A 15,251-nucleotide genomic window follows, 5' to 3' on the forward strand; every position below is an offset into this window, starting at 1 on the left:
TGTATATATATATATATATATAGAGAGAGAGAGAGAGAGAGAGAGAGAGAGAGAGAGAGTCAGGTATTGCATGTTTTAAAAATTCTGGTGGTGCACTGGTTGAAATTGCTGGTAGAGAGTATTGCAGTCTTATTTTGGATTAACACTTTAGGTCAAGAAAACAGTTGCATTTTGGAGCAAACTTTAAGCAGAGAAAATATTATATAACCTATTTTATTATACTTAAGCCTGCTAAGTAAAAATGATTCCCATTAGCTTTAGTATAGTCTGAGATAAAGGAATGATCAGGCACAGAAAGCTAAAACAGTCCCTTTGTGAGATATTGAGAAACCTATGTAATACAATAAGTTAAAGTACAGTTGTATGGCTGTAAAACTGCACTGTTGAGTATATTACCTAGTCATTGTCAGCACAATGGTATTATGTACGCAGGTGACATTTTCATTGTATATTTAAGAAATCCCATCTGATATGTCATTGTATTTTATTTAGGCCCTAACTCATTAAATGATGCCATAAGCAACTTTTAATTGAAACTATAGAAATAATAATGAAACACCCACTACTTTTCTGTAATGACTGTTATTTTGAGTCAATGAAGGCATATTTATTGTGACAAATTCAAAGTATCATTTCATTTCAGAGCTTCAATGTATATTGGAAGGTATATAGATTAACCATACTATCTTACAGTTATAAAAAATGGAGCATAAATTAAGTAAGTCATTTGTATATAGTTGTAGATGTTGTCAATGCCAGGGCAGTCACATTGTGTTTTCATATGTAGTCTAGTTCCTTTTTCTTGGGGTAAGGCATAGTACATGACTTCCTTAAACTTTCTTGAGGAAAGTTTAAGGAAGTCATGAACATTCTGGGAAGATTTTATATCATTAGGACATGTCTCTTTCTCTTCTTTTTTTCCAGCTAAAAAGATGTCAATTTTTCATCTTAAAACATTTAAAAGCAAGGAATAATTGGAATGTGAATTTCACTGGCCTACCTGACTTAACTGATAGTAGTTTGTGGAAAAATATTGCTTATTATTATGAAATTGAACATAATAGAGGTATATTTTATTTTTAAATTTTTATCTGTAGTATAGAATAATTTTTTATGTATATTTTCTATTGTTGATAGTATTACAGATGTCTCCTGTAGAGATATATTTTAAAGAATTGTGTAGTTAAGTATTTTATTTTTTAGTGGGTGAGTGAGAATTGTATCTAACAAGCAATGGCAATGGACTATTCATTGATTAACTACAATTGGATAGGAAGCTTTCTTTGCAAATATTTTCTATTGAAAGTTTTTATTTCCACATGGAGTAAATGGTTCCATTGTGCACTTTGTAAGAAATTTTTCCCCCTCAATATTACATATGAGACAATATCAGCTAGTGGGGTGGGTAGTTTAAATAGGACTATGGGAGCTACTCTTAGAGCTCTACAGTAAATGTTATCACTTATTGTATATCTTTCATATATTGGATAATTTGTATATCTTACACAATGTGACACCATAGCTTTGCTGCTGATGGTTTTGGACAAGATGTGTCAGGTTGGAATGTTATGTGAAGAAATGAGGATGTACAGTTCAGAAGCCCTGCCTCACTACTTCCAGCATGACCTACAGAACACCTGATATTGGTGACTGACACCTTCACCCATCACATTGGAGCCACGGGCTGGCTTCTCATTGGCCCATCTGGTTTTGTTAAGAGTGATAGGAAAATACAGCAACACCAATAACAGTTCAAAGATTTTATATATATATATATATTGCTTGTGTTCGTTATGACCAGAACGACCAAATGACTGGTCACCATGCAGTGCTACCATAGAAACTGACCAATCAGAACCTAATCTGGATGAATTGCGAAGGCAGTTCCTTCATGGAGCTCGCACTGTAAGAAGGTTAGGTCAGGGATGAGAATTCAAAATTGCCACCAGCACAGACCTGAGGTGCTACTTCTCAGAGTGGCCAGGGATACACCTGGTAGCGGACTGGGAACATGACTGAAGGGCTGGCACCTATGTGAAGGTGGGCCATTCTGGATTTCCCAGAGGAGCCAATGGCTGCTTAGGAGGTGGAGCTTTTGATACTAACTGGCATAGAAACCGACCAATGAGAACCTAATCTGGGTGAACTGCAAAGGCAGAACCTAAGGTGGGGGCTGAGAAGGGGTCTTAAGGGCAACAGCTATTTGTTGTAAGGTATAAGAAAGTGGTTCAATTTTTTAATAACCGGTTTGGCAGTGTAGTATCAATCAGGCCATGGGGGGGGGCAGTTAGGGGCGAGATCAGGCTGGCAGGGGGTTAGGGGCGATCAGGCAGGCAGGGGAGCAGTTAGGGGCATTAGGCAGGCAGGCAGGTGAGTGATTAGGAGTCAGTGATCCTGGATTGCGAGAGGGATGTCTGACTTCTGGGGTTGGGCCTAAACTGGTAGTCGGACATCCGGTTTGGAGAGGGTACAGGTCAGGCTGAGGGGACCCCCCTGCCCCATGGGTCTCTAATATATATATATATATATGTATATTTACATGTATGTATATTATGAGAACTACTCTAGTGCTTTTTTTGAGTGACAGGGTGGTAAGGGAGGGAGTGATAAAAGGAGAGGTGTTTTTTTCCCCAAATATTAAAGATTTTTACTTTTTTGCATACATATGGAACAGTGGGAAATATCTTTCACTTTAAAACTGTCCATTTTTTTTACATTCAGCAACAAATAGTCTGTATTACAGCAGAAACAAATAATTTTGTTTTTAAAATAGAGGTAGTGATTACTAAACTCGCCTAAGTGTAAGAATCACCTAGGATGCTTCTTAAAGAATGCAAACTCCTGGATGTCATCCCAGATTCATTGACTCACAGTTTTCTAGAACAGTGTTTTGAAAAATTTTATGTTCAATAAGCACCCTGAATAATTCTTAAGGTCAGGCAAGACAGGAAAAGGCCTCTGTAGTGGGAGTATAACGCGCGGCGGGTGAGGGAATTTTAATTCCTGGTCTATTCCTCTGCTTACCAGCTTTTTGAAAAAATTTAAATTCTTTATTGTTTAGAGTATTATGTAAGTCTCCTTCCGCTCCCCCCCATTGACCTCTCCCTGCTACCCCCACCCCCGGCACAGCACATGCCCTCACCACCCTATCTGCATCCATTGGTTATGCTCATATGCATGCATTTAAGTCCTTTGGTTGATCTCTTACTCCCTTACCCCCTCGCCTTCCCTCACAGGTTGGACAGTCTGTTCAATGCTTCTATGACTCTGGTTCTAGAAAAAAGTCACACAAGTTCAGAGAGTTCAAAGATATTTTACTCTCTTATAACATTAGTAACAACATAAAAAATATGCCGAAGCCTATTCTGTTTTAAGCCTCTACTATGAGATACTCCCAGACATACACTTATAACTCATATACTCATAAAACATATAAAATATGGTGACTATCACTCAGATTTTAATTATTAATTTGAACATATTTTCTCTCCTACCTAGGGCTCAATTTGGAATTGGGTAACACTTTGAAACAGGGATACGAGGAATTGTGGAACACAGTCTTAACATTATCAGAGGATGATGATTTTGGAGGATCTATGCCTGTGAGGACAACATCCAGACCATTTCTTACACAGAAAAAAACATCACCTAGAGGTGCTGACAAGTTTTAAACGTTGATTTCTTCACTGTTTCTCAAATGCCAGCAACTTTACTTGAAATAAAATTACACATCAATTCACTCAATATACATTTACGTTTGTGAATTAATGGGTATAATATAAAGTTGATCTAAACAACCTGATTTGCAACAATTCCATTGAAGTATTATTTATTTTGAAAGCAATGATGAAAATGTTTAATTTTGCTGTTTTACAAATATTTGCATCACATTGGTAAATTCTTAGAATTTTCTGTTCAAATATTAATTGTGTTTCTAAATAGTACCAGGATCAAATCAAGGAAGTCATAAATTAGGACTCATTCCTCTGAAAGCTGAGATTATAGAAGATTATGCTGGAGATATTTTGTCAGAACTACCTTTTCTAAGCAGGTATTTATGGAAAAATGTTGCCTGTTTGTAATTATCTATCTATGTATCTATCTATCTATCTATCTATCATCTACCTATCAATCATAATATCCAGTATAGTGAATTAACTGGATTTATTGTTGCATATATTGTACATATGTAAATTAAATTTCACACTGGGAGATAAATTTTCATTGTAATTTTAGTGAATTTTGCTTTATATTCAAGCAAGGATGGTATTCAATTGTCTCTTTAAATATCAACTTCCTGCTAGCAAGTCCTCCATTTACATTTCTAGTTTTTTTGCTTGTTTGTTTGTCTTTTGCTTTGAATTCCCCAAATTGTATCTTGGCTCAATCCTCAGAACTCCTGATTCTAGTTGGCTGTCTCGCAGGCATCCAAAACTTCATGTGTAAGTGCCAAACTCCTGATCTTCTGGCAGGAACCCCATCTTCCTTCAGCATTCCCGTCTTTATATTGTATTTTCTTCCATTTCTTGGGCCAGAACTGTTTTTTAGAGAGGGAGGAAGGGAGGAAGGGGAAGATAAGAGAGAGAGAGAGAGAGAGAGAGAGAAACATCCAAAGGTTGCCTCCTACACACACACACACACACACACAACACACACACACACACACACACACACACACTGGGACTGGATTGAACCTGCAACCTAAGTATGTGCCCTGACTGAGAATCAAACTTTTGACCTTCCATTGCATGGGAAGACACTCCAACCAACTGAGCCACACTGGCCAGGGCATGCCTAACTACTCTTTATCATTCTTGTAGCACATCCAATCTTTCAGCCAAACTCCCATTTCTGCTCATCAAAAACACATGTAGAGTAATTCCTTTTCTTGTTTCTGCCCAGCCTGCAGACCTGTACAGCCTGCCATCATCTCTCCATTGTTACAGTAGTTCCCTAGCTGGCCTCCTGCTACACCTGCCTCCCCCACTATGTTCTCAGCACAGCAGACAGTGATGTTGTTGGGGGGGGGGGAATCAGATTTTGCCTCTCCTTTGCTCGAAACCTTCCAAGAAATTTTGACTCATTCAGATATAAAAGACTTTCACTTCATTTCCTACTAATCACTCCCAGATTCTCTTGCTCTGTCCATGCTGGGCTCCTATTCCCCCACCCACAGCCTTATAGAGCGAAAATTGACATAAGTAACATTGTGTAAGTTTTAGGTGTACAGTGTGATGATTTGACACACAAATCAAGATGATCACAATGAGGTTAGTTAACACAAGTCACCACCTCACTTTGTCCTTTTTGTGTGTGTGATGAGAACATTGAAGACCTACTCTCTTAGCAACTTACAAGAATACAATACAGTATTGTTAACTAAAGTCACCATGCTGTACATTACATTACCAGGGTTTATTCCTCTTGGAACTAGAAGTTGGCATCCTTTGACCAATATCTTCCCATTTCCCCAACCCCCAGCCCCTGGCAACTACCATTCTGTTTCTATGAGCTTGGCTTTTTTTTTAATTCCATAAAGCAGTGAGGTCATATGGTATTTGTTTTTTTCTGTCTGACTTATTTCACTTAGCATAATGCCCTCTAGGTCTATACATGTTGTCTCAAATGGCAGAATTTCTTTTTGATGGCTGAGTAATATTCTACTGTGCATGTATATCTATCTATAAATTTATCTATCTATCATCTATCTATCTATCTATCCATCTACCATCTATCTGTTTATCTCATTTTCTGTCCATGCATCGGTTAATGGATACTTACATTGTTTCCCTGTCTTGGCTATTGTGTATCTTGAACACAATAGTCCCACCTCAAGCCTATCTACTTGCTGTTCTATTTGTTCAAAATATGCTGACTCGGACAACCCTTTACCCATTGCTCAAATACCTTCCTAGCAAAGCTTTCCTGACAATTCCTCTTAAGATCACACCATCTCCTCCTCCCAGAACTCACAATCCTGTCTCCCTGCTTTATTTTTGTTCCTTCATGCTTTTCACCATCTGGCATAGTACGTAGAGTAATGACAGTTCAGTCAACCATGGCTGCATATAAAGCAGGGGTCTTGTAATATTTTAATGGATTATATGCAAAAAGTTTGTAATGCTGAAAGAAAAGCCTAGACCATCCACAACTACGATGTTGAACTTACTGCAGGCTCTGGGTGGTTTGAATAGAGAAGGAGGCTCAGCATGCTGTCCGGTTCCTCCCCAAGGCTGTGGCCCTGAGATGACAAGGGAGTGAGAAGAGTGGGCTGGGGAGGAGGGCAGCCGGGAGCTTGCCCTTTCCATGACCCAGTCCCTGCAAACACACACACACACACACACACACACACGCACGCACGCACGCACGCACACACACACGCACACGAACTCATTTCCCATCATTTTCTCATTATCTCTTTCCTCCCAGTCCCTTTCTGCTCTCTTTCTCCCTCCGCCTTTCCTTTTTATTATTTCTTTTCTTAAATTATATATCTCTGGGTTGCTTTTGATCTCTGCTCTCCTTTTCTCTCCCCTACTCTTCTTTCCTCTTCCTGGCATCTATTTTCCGTCTGAAGGCACCTCCCTCCACTGCCCTCTTCCTATCCCTGCAAGTGTCTAGAAGCATTTAGATACAGAAATACTTACCATTATGTTATAATTTGGTACATGCTACAAACATGTTTGTAGCCTAGGAGCAATAGCTTATACTATATACCTAGGTGTGTAGTAGTCTATGCCATCTAGGTTTGTATAATGCTTTCTTTAAAAAAATGTTTTTATTTATTTTAGAAAGAGAGGAAAGGAGAGGGAGAAAGAGCAATGTCAATGATGAGAGAGAAGCATGGACTGGTTGCCTCCTGCATGCCCCCTACTGGGAAATCAAGCCCGAAACCCGGGCATGTGCCCTGAGAATCAAACCTGTGACCTCTTGATGCCTAGGTCGATGCTCAACCACTGAGCCACACTGGCTGGGCAAAGTGCTTTCTATGATGTTCATACAGTGAGGAAATTGTTTAACAAGGAATTTCTTAAGATGTGTCCCACCACTTACATGATGCATGATCATATTTTACTTTTATATTAGTATTTCTTTGTTATCTGCAATCCTGTTTGTATATAAAATCCACAGACATTTTTTAAAAGTCTGTTTTGCTCGTTAACATATTCTTAGCATCTAGAAGGGTATCTGGCACAAAACAGGAACTCAGTGAATATCTTGGTTCATGTGTATCATTTACTCTCTAATTGTTTTTCTCTATGCTTGAAATATTTTACGAGTAGATGCACATACACACAAACAAGCTAAAATAATCCAGAAGTGTCTCTCAACTTTTAGAAATTTCATATCTTATAGGTGATGCTATATATCCTTTATTGTTATTTGGTGCCTAATTCAATCCTACATACAAATAAATTCTTAATATGCACTTTTTATTGTTATAAAGATGACAGTGCTACAGATATCCTTGTCCACTTCTTTGTAAATATGTCTCTCTTCTCCACATCCAGCGCGGCTAGAGAGTGGTCTGGTTCCTGAGTAGGGATGGCTTGGGATTGAGAAAATGAAAGAAAGAGACAAACACAGAGATGGAAGAAAAAAGCTGGGGCCGGGTGGGACCACTGTCCTCTGATCGAGACAGGGACAGAAACAGTGACCCTGAGCCAATACAGGGTATTTATTTTACACAGCAAAAAAACAGGAAGTTTTACTAAAAGTCAAGACAAAGGAGATTATGTGAATTCTTGGGCGGGCCTGAGTCATATTCATTCCTGGTGCTTGGGTGGGTTTAAGTAGCAAAACCCACCCGCTGGCACGTGGGCTGAAGGTCAAGCTGACAACACTCCTGCCTTTTGGCAAAACGTGTTTCCAGGATGTGGCTTTGCCAATGCCACTGGCTTCAGCTGACAATAATTAAAGAAATGCCCATGTGCCTTCCCCAGCACTCTCTACACTTCCTGACTATTTCTTCATGAGATGCATTGTTTTAAAATATATTTTGTTCATTTATAATCATAAAATTAAGGGTAGAGACCCATTAAATATGGCTTATAGTAGAAACTGAAAAAAATTATATGTGTATTATAATGTATGCCTTTTTATTGTATTCCTAGTGATGACCCAGCTGTCACATCTCTTTCTAAGAAGAAAGAATTTGATGAACTCACACATTGGCATTCTTCTAGACCTCTCAGTGATGATTTTGAAAGGACAAAGTGCAACAGTGATGGTAAGTACAACAGATACCATCAACATTTTCAACATTCTTATAGATTAAATTGTATCTAATGTATAAAAAAATGAGTGATCAGAGATTAGTGAAATCTAATTTATAGTCTTCTCTCTCTCAGGCCAGCATACAAATTTCCAACATCTTTTACATCAGAACCAGGAAGAACTGGCTTCTATAATATGAAAAATGAGATTCCAATCAGTCTGATTGGGGTGGGAGAGTTGTTTTGTTGAGATGGGGAATCTTTTAAAAGTTTTTCTTAGGTTCCTACAACAAATTACTTTATATTATTATTAATGTATCTTTAATTATTTGTTCTTCTCAAACTTTCCTGTTGTATTATCTCATGAGACCTAATACCTTCCTTAATCACATTATATTTTCATTGTTTGTCCAAATTACTAATTATATTATTTGCTTTAAAATACTATTTAATAATTGTTAATTAAGTGAAATACGTAACAGATATTCAAATGATTTAGTAATTAATTTGCCAATTAAATATTATGGGCCACTATAGTTTTCTAATCTGGTTATCTTCTTGGATTGAAAACTGGTACAGGAAAAGCAGGTTAGGAAAAATTAAAAAAATCAGTTGGATACCATTAGGATTCCCTATAGATTGGGAAGTGGCAGCTGGATTGGGATTTCAGGACTCTGAAATACTCATTCAGTATCTAGCCTATGAATTGAGAGTTACTGTTTGCCTAGTTTTGGGCTGGGCTCCGGGAATCCATCAGGGAACATGAAAGATATATTCCTGCTCTTGTAGTGCTCACAGTTTAGCAGGAAAGATGTTAAACAAACCACTGCAGAGATACTTATTTAAAACTAGAGGCCCAGTGCATGAAATTCGTGCATGGGTAGGGTCCCTAGGCCTGGCTGGCGATCAGGGCCAATTGGGGCCTTCCTTCATTCCGTGACATCCCCTGGTGGTTAGCAAACATCATAGCAAGTGATTGAACTCCTGGTCTCCTGGTTGAGCTCCCAAGGGGACACTTGGCATATTAGCCTTTTATATAGAGAGATTATGATGACTACTACAATCAGGTGCAAAGGGTATACCAAGGGTAGGCTTGAGGGATTGAGGAATTTTCAAACCAAATCTGAGCCATGAAGATAGTTATGCAGGTGTGTGGTAGTGGTGGGGCCAATAAGGAAGTAGCCAGAGGGCCTGTAGCACAGAGAGTGATGTGAGATGGGTCTGAACCATGCAGCCTTCAGTGAGGATTCTGAATGATAGATGGGCAACAGGAAGCCACTAAGATGTTCAAACCACATGAGCAACACGATTGGGTTATATTTACTCCGGCAGCAGCGTGGAGAACGATACATTCCTTTTAGTTGTGTGCAGTACTGCTGCACATTTCCTGGAATTTGATTAGCTGTTTTAGCCAAATGTTTCTGACCTAATTTGGGGGGTGGTTTCCAGAGACCCTGTTTCTAAATTGGAAGCTCTTCCAGAGTGTTCATGTCCTTTGTTCTCGACACTATGCCCAGAGCCATCCAAAATGCCAAAGAGCTAAAGTTTCTTTTGTGGTTCTGATGTCCTAGAAGAAAAGGAAAGTGTAACCTCACCATTGACTTATTCTATGGGATGTACCCATAATGCCTAGTAGGTTGTACTAAAGTGAAAATGACAAGACACTGATTTAGATTGTACCATGTTATTTAAATATGGCTCAAATAATTTGAGTTTGTCAATCTCAATCTCTAACGTGTCTATAATTAGTGCAAGTTTTAAGTGTTTGCAAGTGTTTGTCAAAGACTTTTTCACAAATGCTTTCTAAATGAAATTCTTATTTATAAAGAGCATTGTCAGCATACTTTAATGATGTATTTATTTCCTACAGCTAAATCCAAGGATGCCAAAGGAATAAGGGACATGCAGAAATTACATCATTTTTATCATGTCTTTGGAAAATCTTTGGTAGGAAGTAACAAATCAATAAGGATTACAGGAGGAAGTGCTCTGCCACCTCCAGAAAATTCTTCAGTACAAAAGAAAAAAAAACACCAGGTACATTCTTGATCTATTAGGTCTTGTGAGGATCCTACAGTTCAACTCATTCCTTATGGGATCTTCATTAACAATATCCATCATTGTGCACATGTGTTATCAGAGAAGTAAAAAAAACACCATTTTCTAAAAATAAGTAATAACTGTCAAATCAAGTATACTGTAAATACTAACCACAAATTACAAAAGATACTTTTAAAATACTTGTAAAATGGGGGGAAAAAGTGTAATGATGCCTGGCCTGTGTCGCTCAGTCATTGAGTGTCAACCTATGAACCAGAAGTTCCTGGCTCAATTCCCAGTCAGAGCATAGGCCGCAGTTGTGGGCTCGATTCCTAATAGAGGGCATGCAGGAGGCAGCCTATCAGGTTCTCTCTCATCTCATTGATGTTTCTAACTTTCTCTCCCTCTCCCTCTCTAAAAAAATCAATAAAAACATATTTTTTAAAAAACATGTTTATTTAAATAGGTAATAAATTCACATGGCAAAAAATTGAAAGACTAATCAGTGAAAAGTCTCCTTTGACTTGATCCTATTTCCTAACCATGCAGTTTCCTCCTCAGAGGTATTTCCCCACCTACCAATATAAAGTGATCATTTTTCTGTGTCATTAAATGTGCTTTCATAATAGCGCATTGTTTTGAAAATTTAAACAACTTTTTAAAAAAGATTATAAAGGTCAAACACATTTGGTAAATTTAGATTATCTAGAAAAGTATCACAAAATCAATAAAATTGTGCCATACTCCCACGGTTACTTTTTTTAAAAAAAAAATACTTTTTTCATTATTATTATGGCTGTTACTATTACAGATGTCCCTTTCCCCCCACTTTTCCCATCTCTACCCACCCTACCCTCTCCCCTCTGACCATCACCACATTTTTGTCTGTGTCTATGGATTATGCATATATGTTCTTGAGTTAATCTATTCACCTTTCATTCAGTCCCCATCACCTCCTTCCCCTCTGCTAGCTGTCATTTTGTTCCATGTATCCATGCCTTTGTTTCTATTTTGTTCATCAATTTATTTTGTTCATTAGACTTTCCATATAAGTGAGATCATATGATATCTGTTTTTCTCTGACTGAATTATTTCACGTTAACATAATACTCTCCAGCTCCATCCACGCTGTTACAAAAAAAATTTTTCTTCTTTTTTAAGGCTGTGAGTATTTTATTGTGTAAATGTACCATAGTTTTTTTTATCTAGTCACTAGTGGCCTGGTGCACGAAATTCGTGTGGGGGGCGCGGGCGGGGTTCCCTCAGCCTACTCTGAACCCTCTCCAATTGGGGACCCTTTGGGGGATGTCCAACTGATGACTTAGGAGAGTGGGGAGGGGGCCTAAGCCACAGTCTGTTTTCCCTCTGCGGTAGGTGACCAGTGGGCTGATTGGGATGGTGCGGGCAGCGAGTGGCCGTCCCTGCCCTCAATTGCGCCATGGCTACTGGTGGCCTCCCTCTGGATAAGGCGACCCCAGCAAGCCTATCTTGGGATGGTGCTGGGTGGCCCTGCCCTGAATTGCCCCGCTGCTGCTGCCGCCCATGGCCTTCCTCTGTGGGAGGTGACCAGGTGGGCGATCATGGGATAGTGCCAGCACCCATTGCCCTGTCACTCCTGGTTGCCACTGATGGCCAGAGGGAGGGGCGTGGGAACTGGATAGATGTGGGCAAAGGCAGGAGAAATGGGGGACATTTGTAATAGTGTCACCATTAAAAAAAAAATAGCCCAGCCAATGTGGTTCAGTGGTTGAGCATTGATCTATGAACCAGGAGGTCAGGGTTCGCTTCCAGTCAGTGTACATGCCAGGGTTGCAGGTTGTGGTCTTGATCCCCAGTGCGGGACATGCAGGAGGCAACCAATCAGTGATTCCCTCTTATCATTGATATTTCTATCTCCCTCTCCCTCTCCCTTCCTCTCTGAAATCAATAAAATATATATTTGTATTAAAAGACGTTCTCTCTTTGCCACATCTACTGAGAAGAGGAAGACCATTCTCAGCAATCAGACTGTCAACATTCCAGAAAATGCGGACATCGCTGCGAAGGGACACACAGTTGCTATGAAAGGCCCTAGGCACCCTGCAAAGGGGCGTCAATCACATCAATGTAGAACTCAGTCTCCTTGGAAAGAAAAAGAAGAGGCTCCAGATAGTCCAAATAGAGGGAATAGAGAGGAAGTGGCTACTATTTGCACTCTCTGTAGTCACGTGCAGAACATGAGCAAGAGTGTTACATTGGGCTTCCCTTACAGAACAAGGTCTTTGTCTACTCACTTCCCCTTTGAGATTGTTACTCAGGAAGATAGTTCTCTTGTTGAAATTAGGAATCTCTTGGGTGAAAAGTATATCTGCAGAGGTCAGAGGAGTAGCTCAAGCTCAGAACGATGAGTTAATTCTTGAAGGAAATGGCATTGGACTTGTATAAAATTTAGCTGCTTTGATTCAGCAAACCAGGTAGTATCTATGTTTCTATAAAGGGAACAGTTCAGCAAACTGATGAATATATGATCTAAGCTGTCCAGCTGTAGAAACAGCAAGGTGCCAAATGATTCCTGATTCAGGAAGATAGTTCTCTTGTTGAAATTGGAAATCTCTTGGGTGGAAAGTACCTCTGCCAAGGTCAGAGGAGTAGCTCAAGCTCAGAAAGTTGAGTTAATTCTTGAAGGAAATAGCATTGGACCTTTACAAAATTTAGCTGCTTTGATTCAGCAAACGAGGTAGTATCTATGTTTCTATAAAGGGAACAGTTCAGCAGACTGATGAATATATGATCTAAGCTGTAGAAACAGCAAGGTGCCAAATGATTCCTCAGACTTCTTTGTGGCATTTTAAAGATGCAATAAAAGCTGTGTATTGAAAAAAAAAAATCAAATGTATTATCGTGGAAACATTTGTTTTACTGTTGATTTTTCTTATTTTTTTTAAAGACAAATGCAGAAAAATTTATTGAGGAAAACCAAAAGAGACAGCTAGCTAAACTAGAGAAAAAAGAGGAAGAAAGATGGAAAAACTTGTCAGTATATATTGAAAAGGAAATGAAAGAAAATCCTAATTCTGGAATAAAAAAACTAGAAGATTTTCTCCAAACATGCCCTGTTAAATCTGTAAAATTTGCTGCAGAAATGGTAGGATTGGATGCCTGTTTCAAATTATGGATGGAATGCTGTTCAAAACCAGGTACATAAAATATTACTTTTAGAAATATCTTGAAATAAAAGGTCAGTAAGAACAGAGCAAAAGAGTTGATATTGGCCACATATACTGATTCTTCTGGCCTGTATGACTTTGGAAACTCTTGATGTCTAAAGGGTAAGAAGATTTCCTTTTGTTTGATTCACTAATAACATGGCTATGTGTGAATGTGATGGGTATTGGTGAATAGATTTTACCTGAAATTCAACTCAGTAAATAGTTCTTCAAGGTCAGTCATGAGCTGAGTACCTTATTAGGTGTCCATGGGCTTCCGACCAGAAGAGCATAGGACTGCTCTGAAGGTGCTTAATGATAGTCTCCTAAGGGACTTAGGCACATGCTGAACTAACTGCAACATAGTGTTGATAACCACAACCAAAGCTATATACAGTAAATTTTCATGTAAAGTCATCTGTAGGTTCTGTGACTTTAAGAAAATCAATATATAGTGAAACTAATTTTACTACAGGCTAATTGATATTAACTGAAGTTAAGTTCCTAAGGCACCTCGTTAACATTATAATGAAATGATGTCGAATAAAATATTATTCGAGGGCCTAGCATATATAGGGTGACCTAAATAAATGTATACACATTTTTAATAATTATAAAGGCAGTGTTTATTAAAATGCATTGCATTTTCAAAATTGAGCTATTAGCTGCTAAAGTGTGTATACATTTTTGGGGGGACACCTTGTATATGTATATAAATTCTCACAATTCTCTGAGGTGGTTCCATTACCCTAATATTACATGTAAGAAATTGAGGTTCTAGGAGTACAAATTACATGCCCAAATGTCAGTGACAGAGCAAGAACTTTAATACAACATCCTTAATCCAGGAGGTATGCACAAATTAAATAATTAGTAAATTTGGACACAATTAGTGTTTGGATGAGAACCAAAGAATGAATATTTTTGATTGGAGAGAAAATGAAAGATATTTATCTTTTGTGTTCACAGGAAGGTAAATATTAAAAGAAAAAAAAATGTTGCCCTGGCTGGTGTGCTAAGTGGTTAGGGTTTGATTCCTGGTCAAGGGCACCTACTTGGGTTGCAGGTTCAATCCCGGCCCTTGTGGGTCACATGTGAAAGGCAAACAATTGATGTGTCTCTGTTACATTAATGTTTCTCTCTCTCCTCCCTCTCTCCCTTCCACTCTCTCTAAAAAAATCAATGGAAAAAATATTCTTGGGAGAGGATTAATAACAACAAAAAGAATTTAAAAATGTCCACTTATTCATTCTGCATATTAATTCTTATGGTTAATAATAACTGCTGCCATTATTGTATCATTTTATATAAATTAATTTATTTAATCCTTATGAGGTGAGACTTAATGTCTCCAACATTATTGTATCATTTTATATAAATTAATTTTTATTTAATTTATGAGGTGAGACTTAATGTCTCCAATTACCGTATAAAGAAAATTAAGTTTAGAAATGGCACTTTTGAAGTTCCTAAATCAAATACAGGCAGATTAAAATTGAACTTCAGATAAATAGCGCATTTTTTTACTGTAAGTAAATGTCATGAATATATATCTCAAATTGTATCGCCTGTATTTTTATTTGCTAAAGCTGACAATCCTACTCTTACTTGAGGCCACGCTCTGCACTGTAATGTAATTGACTAGTAACTATGAATTCCTCAGTTATTATCAGTGATTCATATGATTATGCTTTTCTTATCCTGCAATAAAATTGAATCAGCTTTGGGGTTTTATTATCAATATCTTGTATGACTTGTTATGTATATGACAATGTTTCTTTTAAACAGAAACAGAATCCAAAGACATGAA

The 15,251-nt window shown here is 38.2% G+C and overlaps 1 protein-coding gene across 1 annotated transcript in view; it reads left to right on the top strand.

The window, feature by feature from the left end:
- LOC102768284 (probable ATP-dependent RNA helicase DDX60) overlaps nucleotides 1–15,251 on the top strand; it is a 112,273-nt gene that overhangs the window by 21,592 nt on the left and 75,430 nt on the right. The window contains exons 9-14 of the mRNA XM_015568480.1: nucleotides 925–1,066; nucleotides 3,499–3,654; nucleotides 3,943–4,051; nucleotides 8,115–8,230; nucleotides 10,087–10,253; nucleotides 13,183–13,432. Coding sequence (XP_015423966.1) covers nucleotides 925–1,066; nucleotides 3,499–3,654; nucleotides 3,943–4,051; nucleotides 8,115–8,230; nucleotides 10,087–10,253; nucleotides 13,183–13,432 — 940 coding nt within the window. The remainder of the gene's footprint in view (nucleotides 1–924; nucleotides 1,067–3,498; nucleotides 3,655–3,942; nucleotides 4,052–8,114; nucleotides 8,231–10,086; nucleotides 10,254–13,182; nucleotides 13,433–15,251) is intronic.

This window comes from Myotis davidii, unplaced genomic scaffold (assembly GCF_000327345.1).
Source record: "Myotis davidii unplaced genomic scaffold, ASM32734v1 scaffold392, whole genome shotgun sequence".
NCBI classification, from domain to species: Eukaryota; Metazoa; Chordata; class Mammalia; order Chiroptera; family Vespertilionidae; genus Myotis; species Myotis davidii.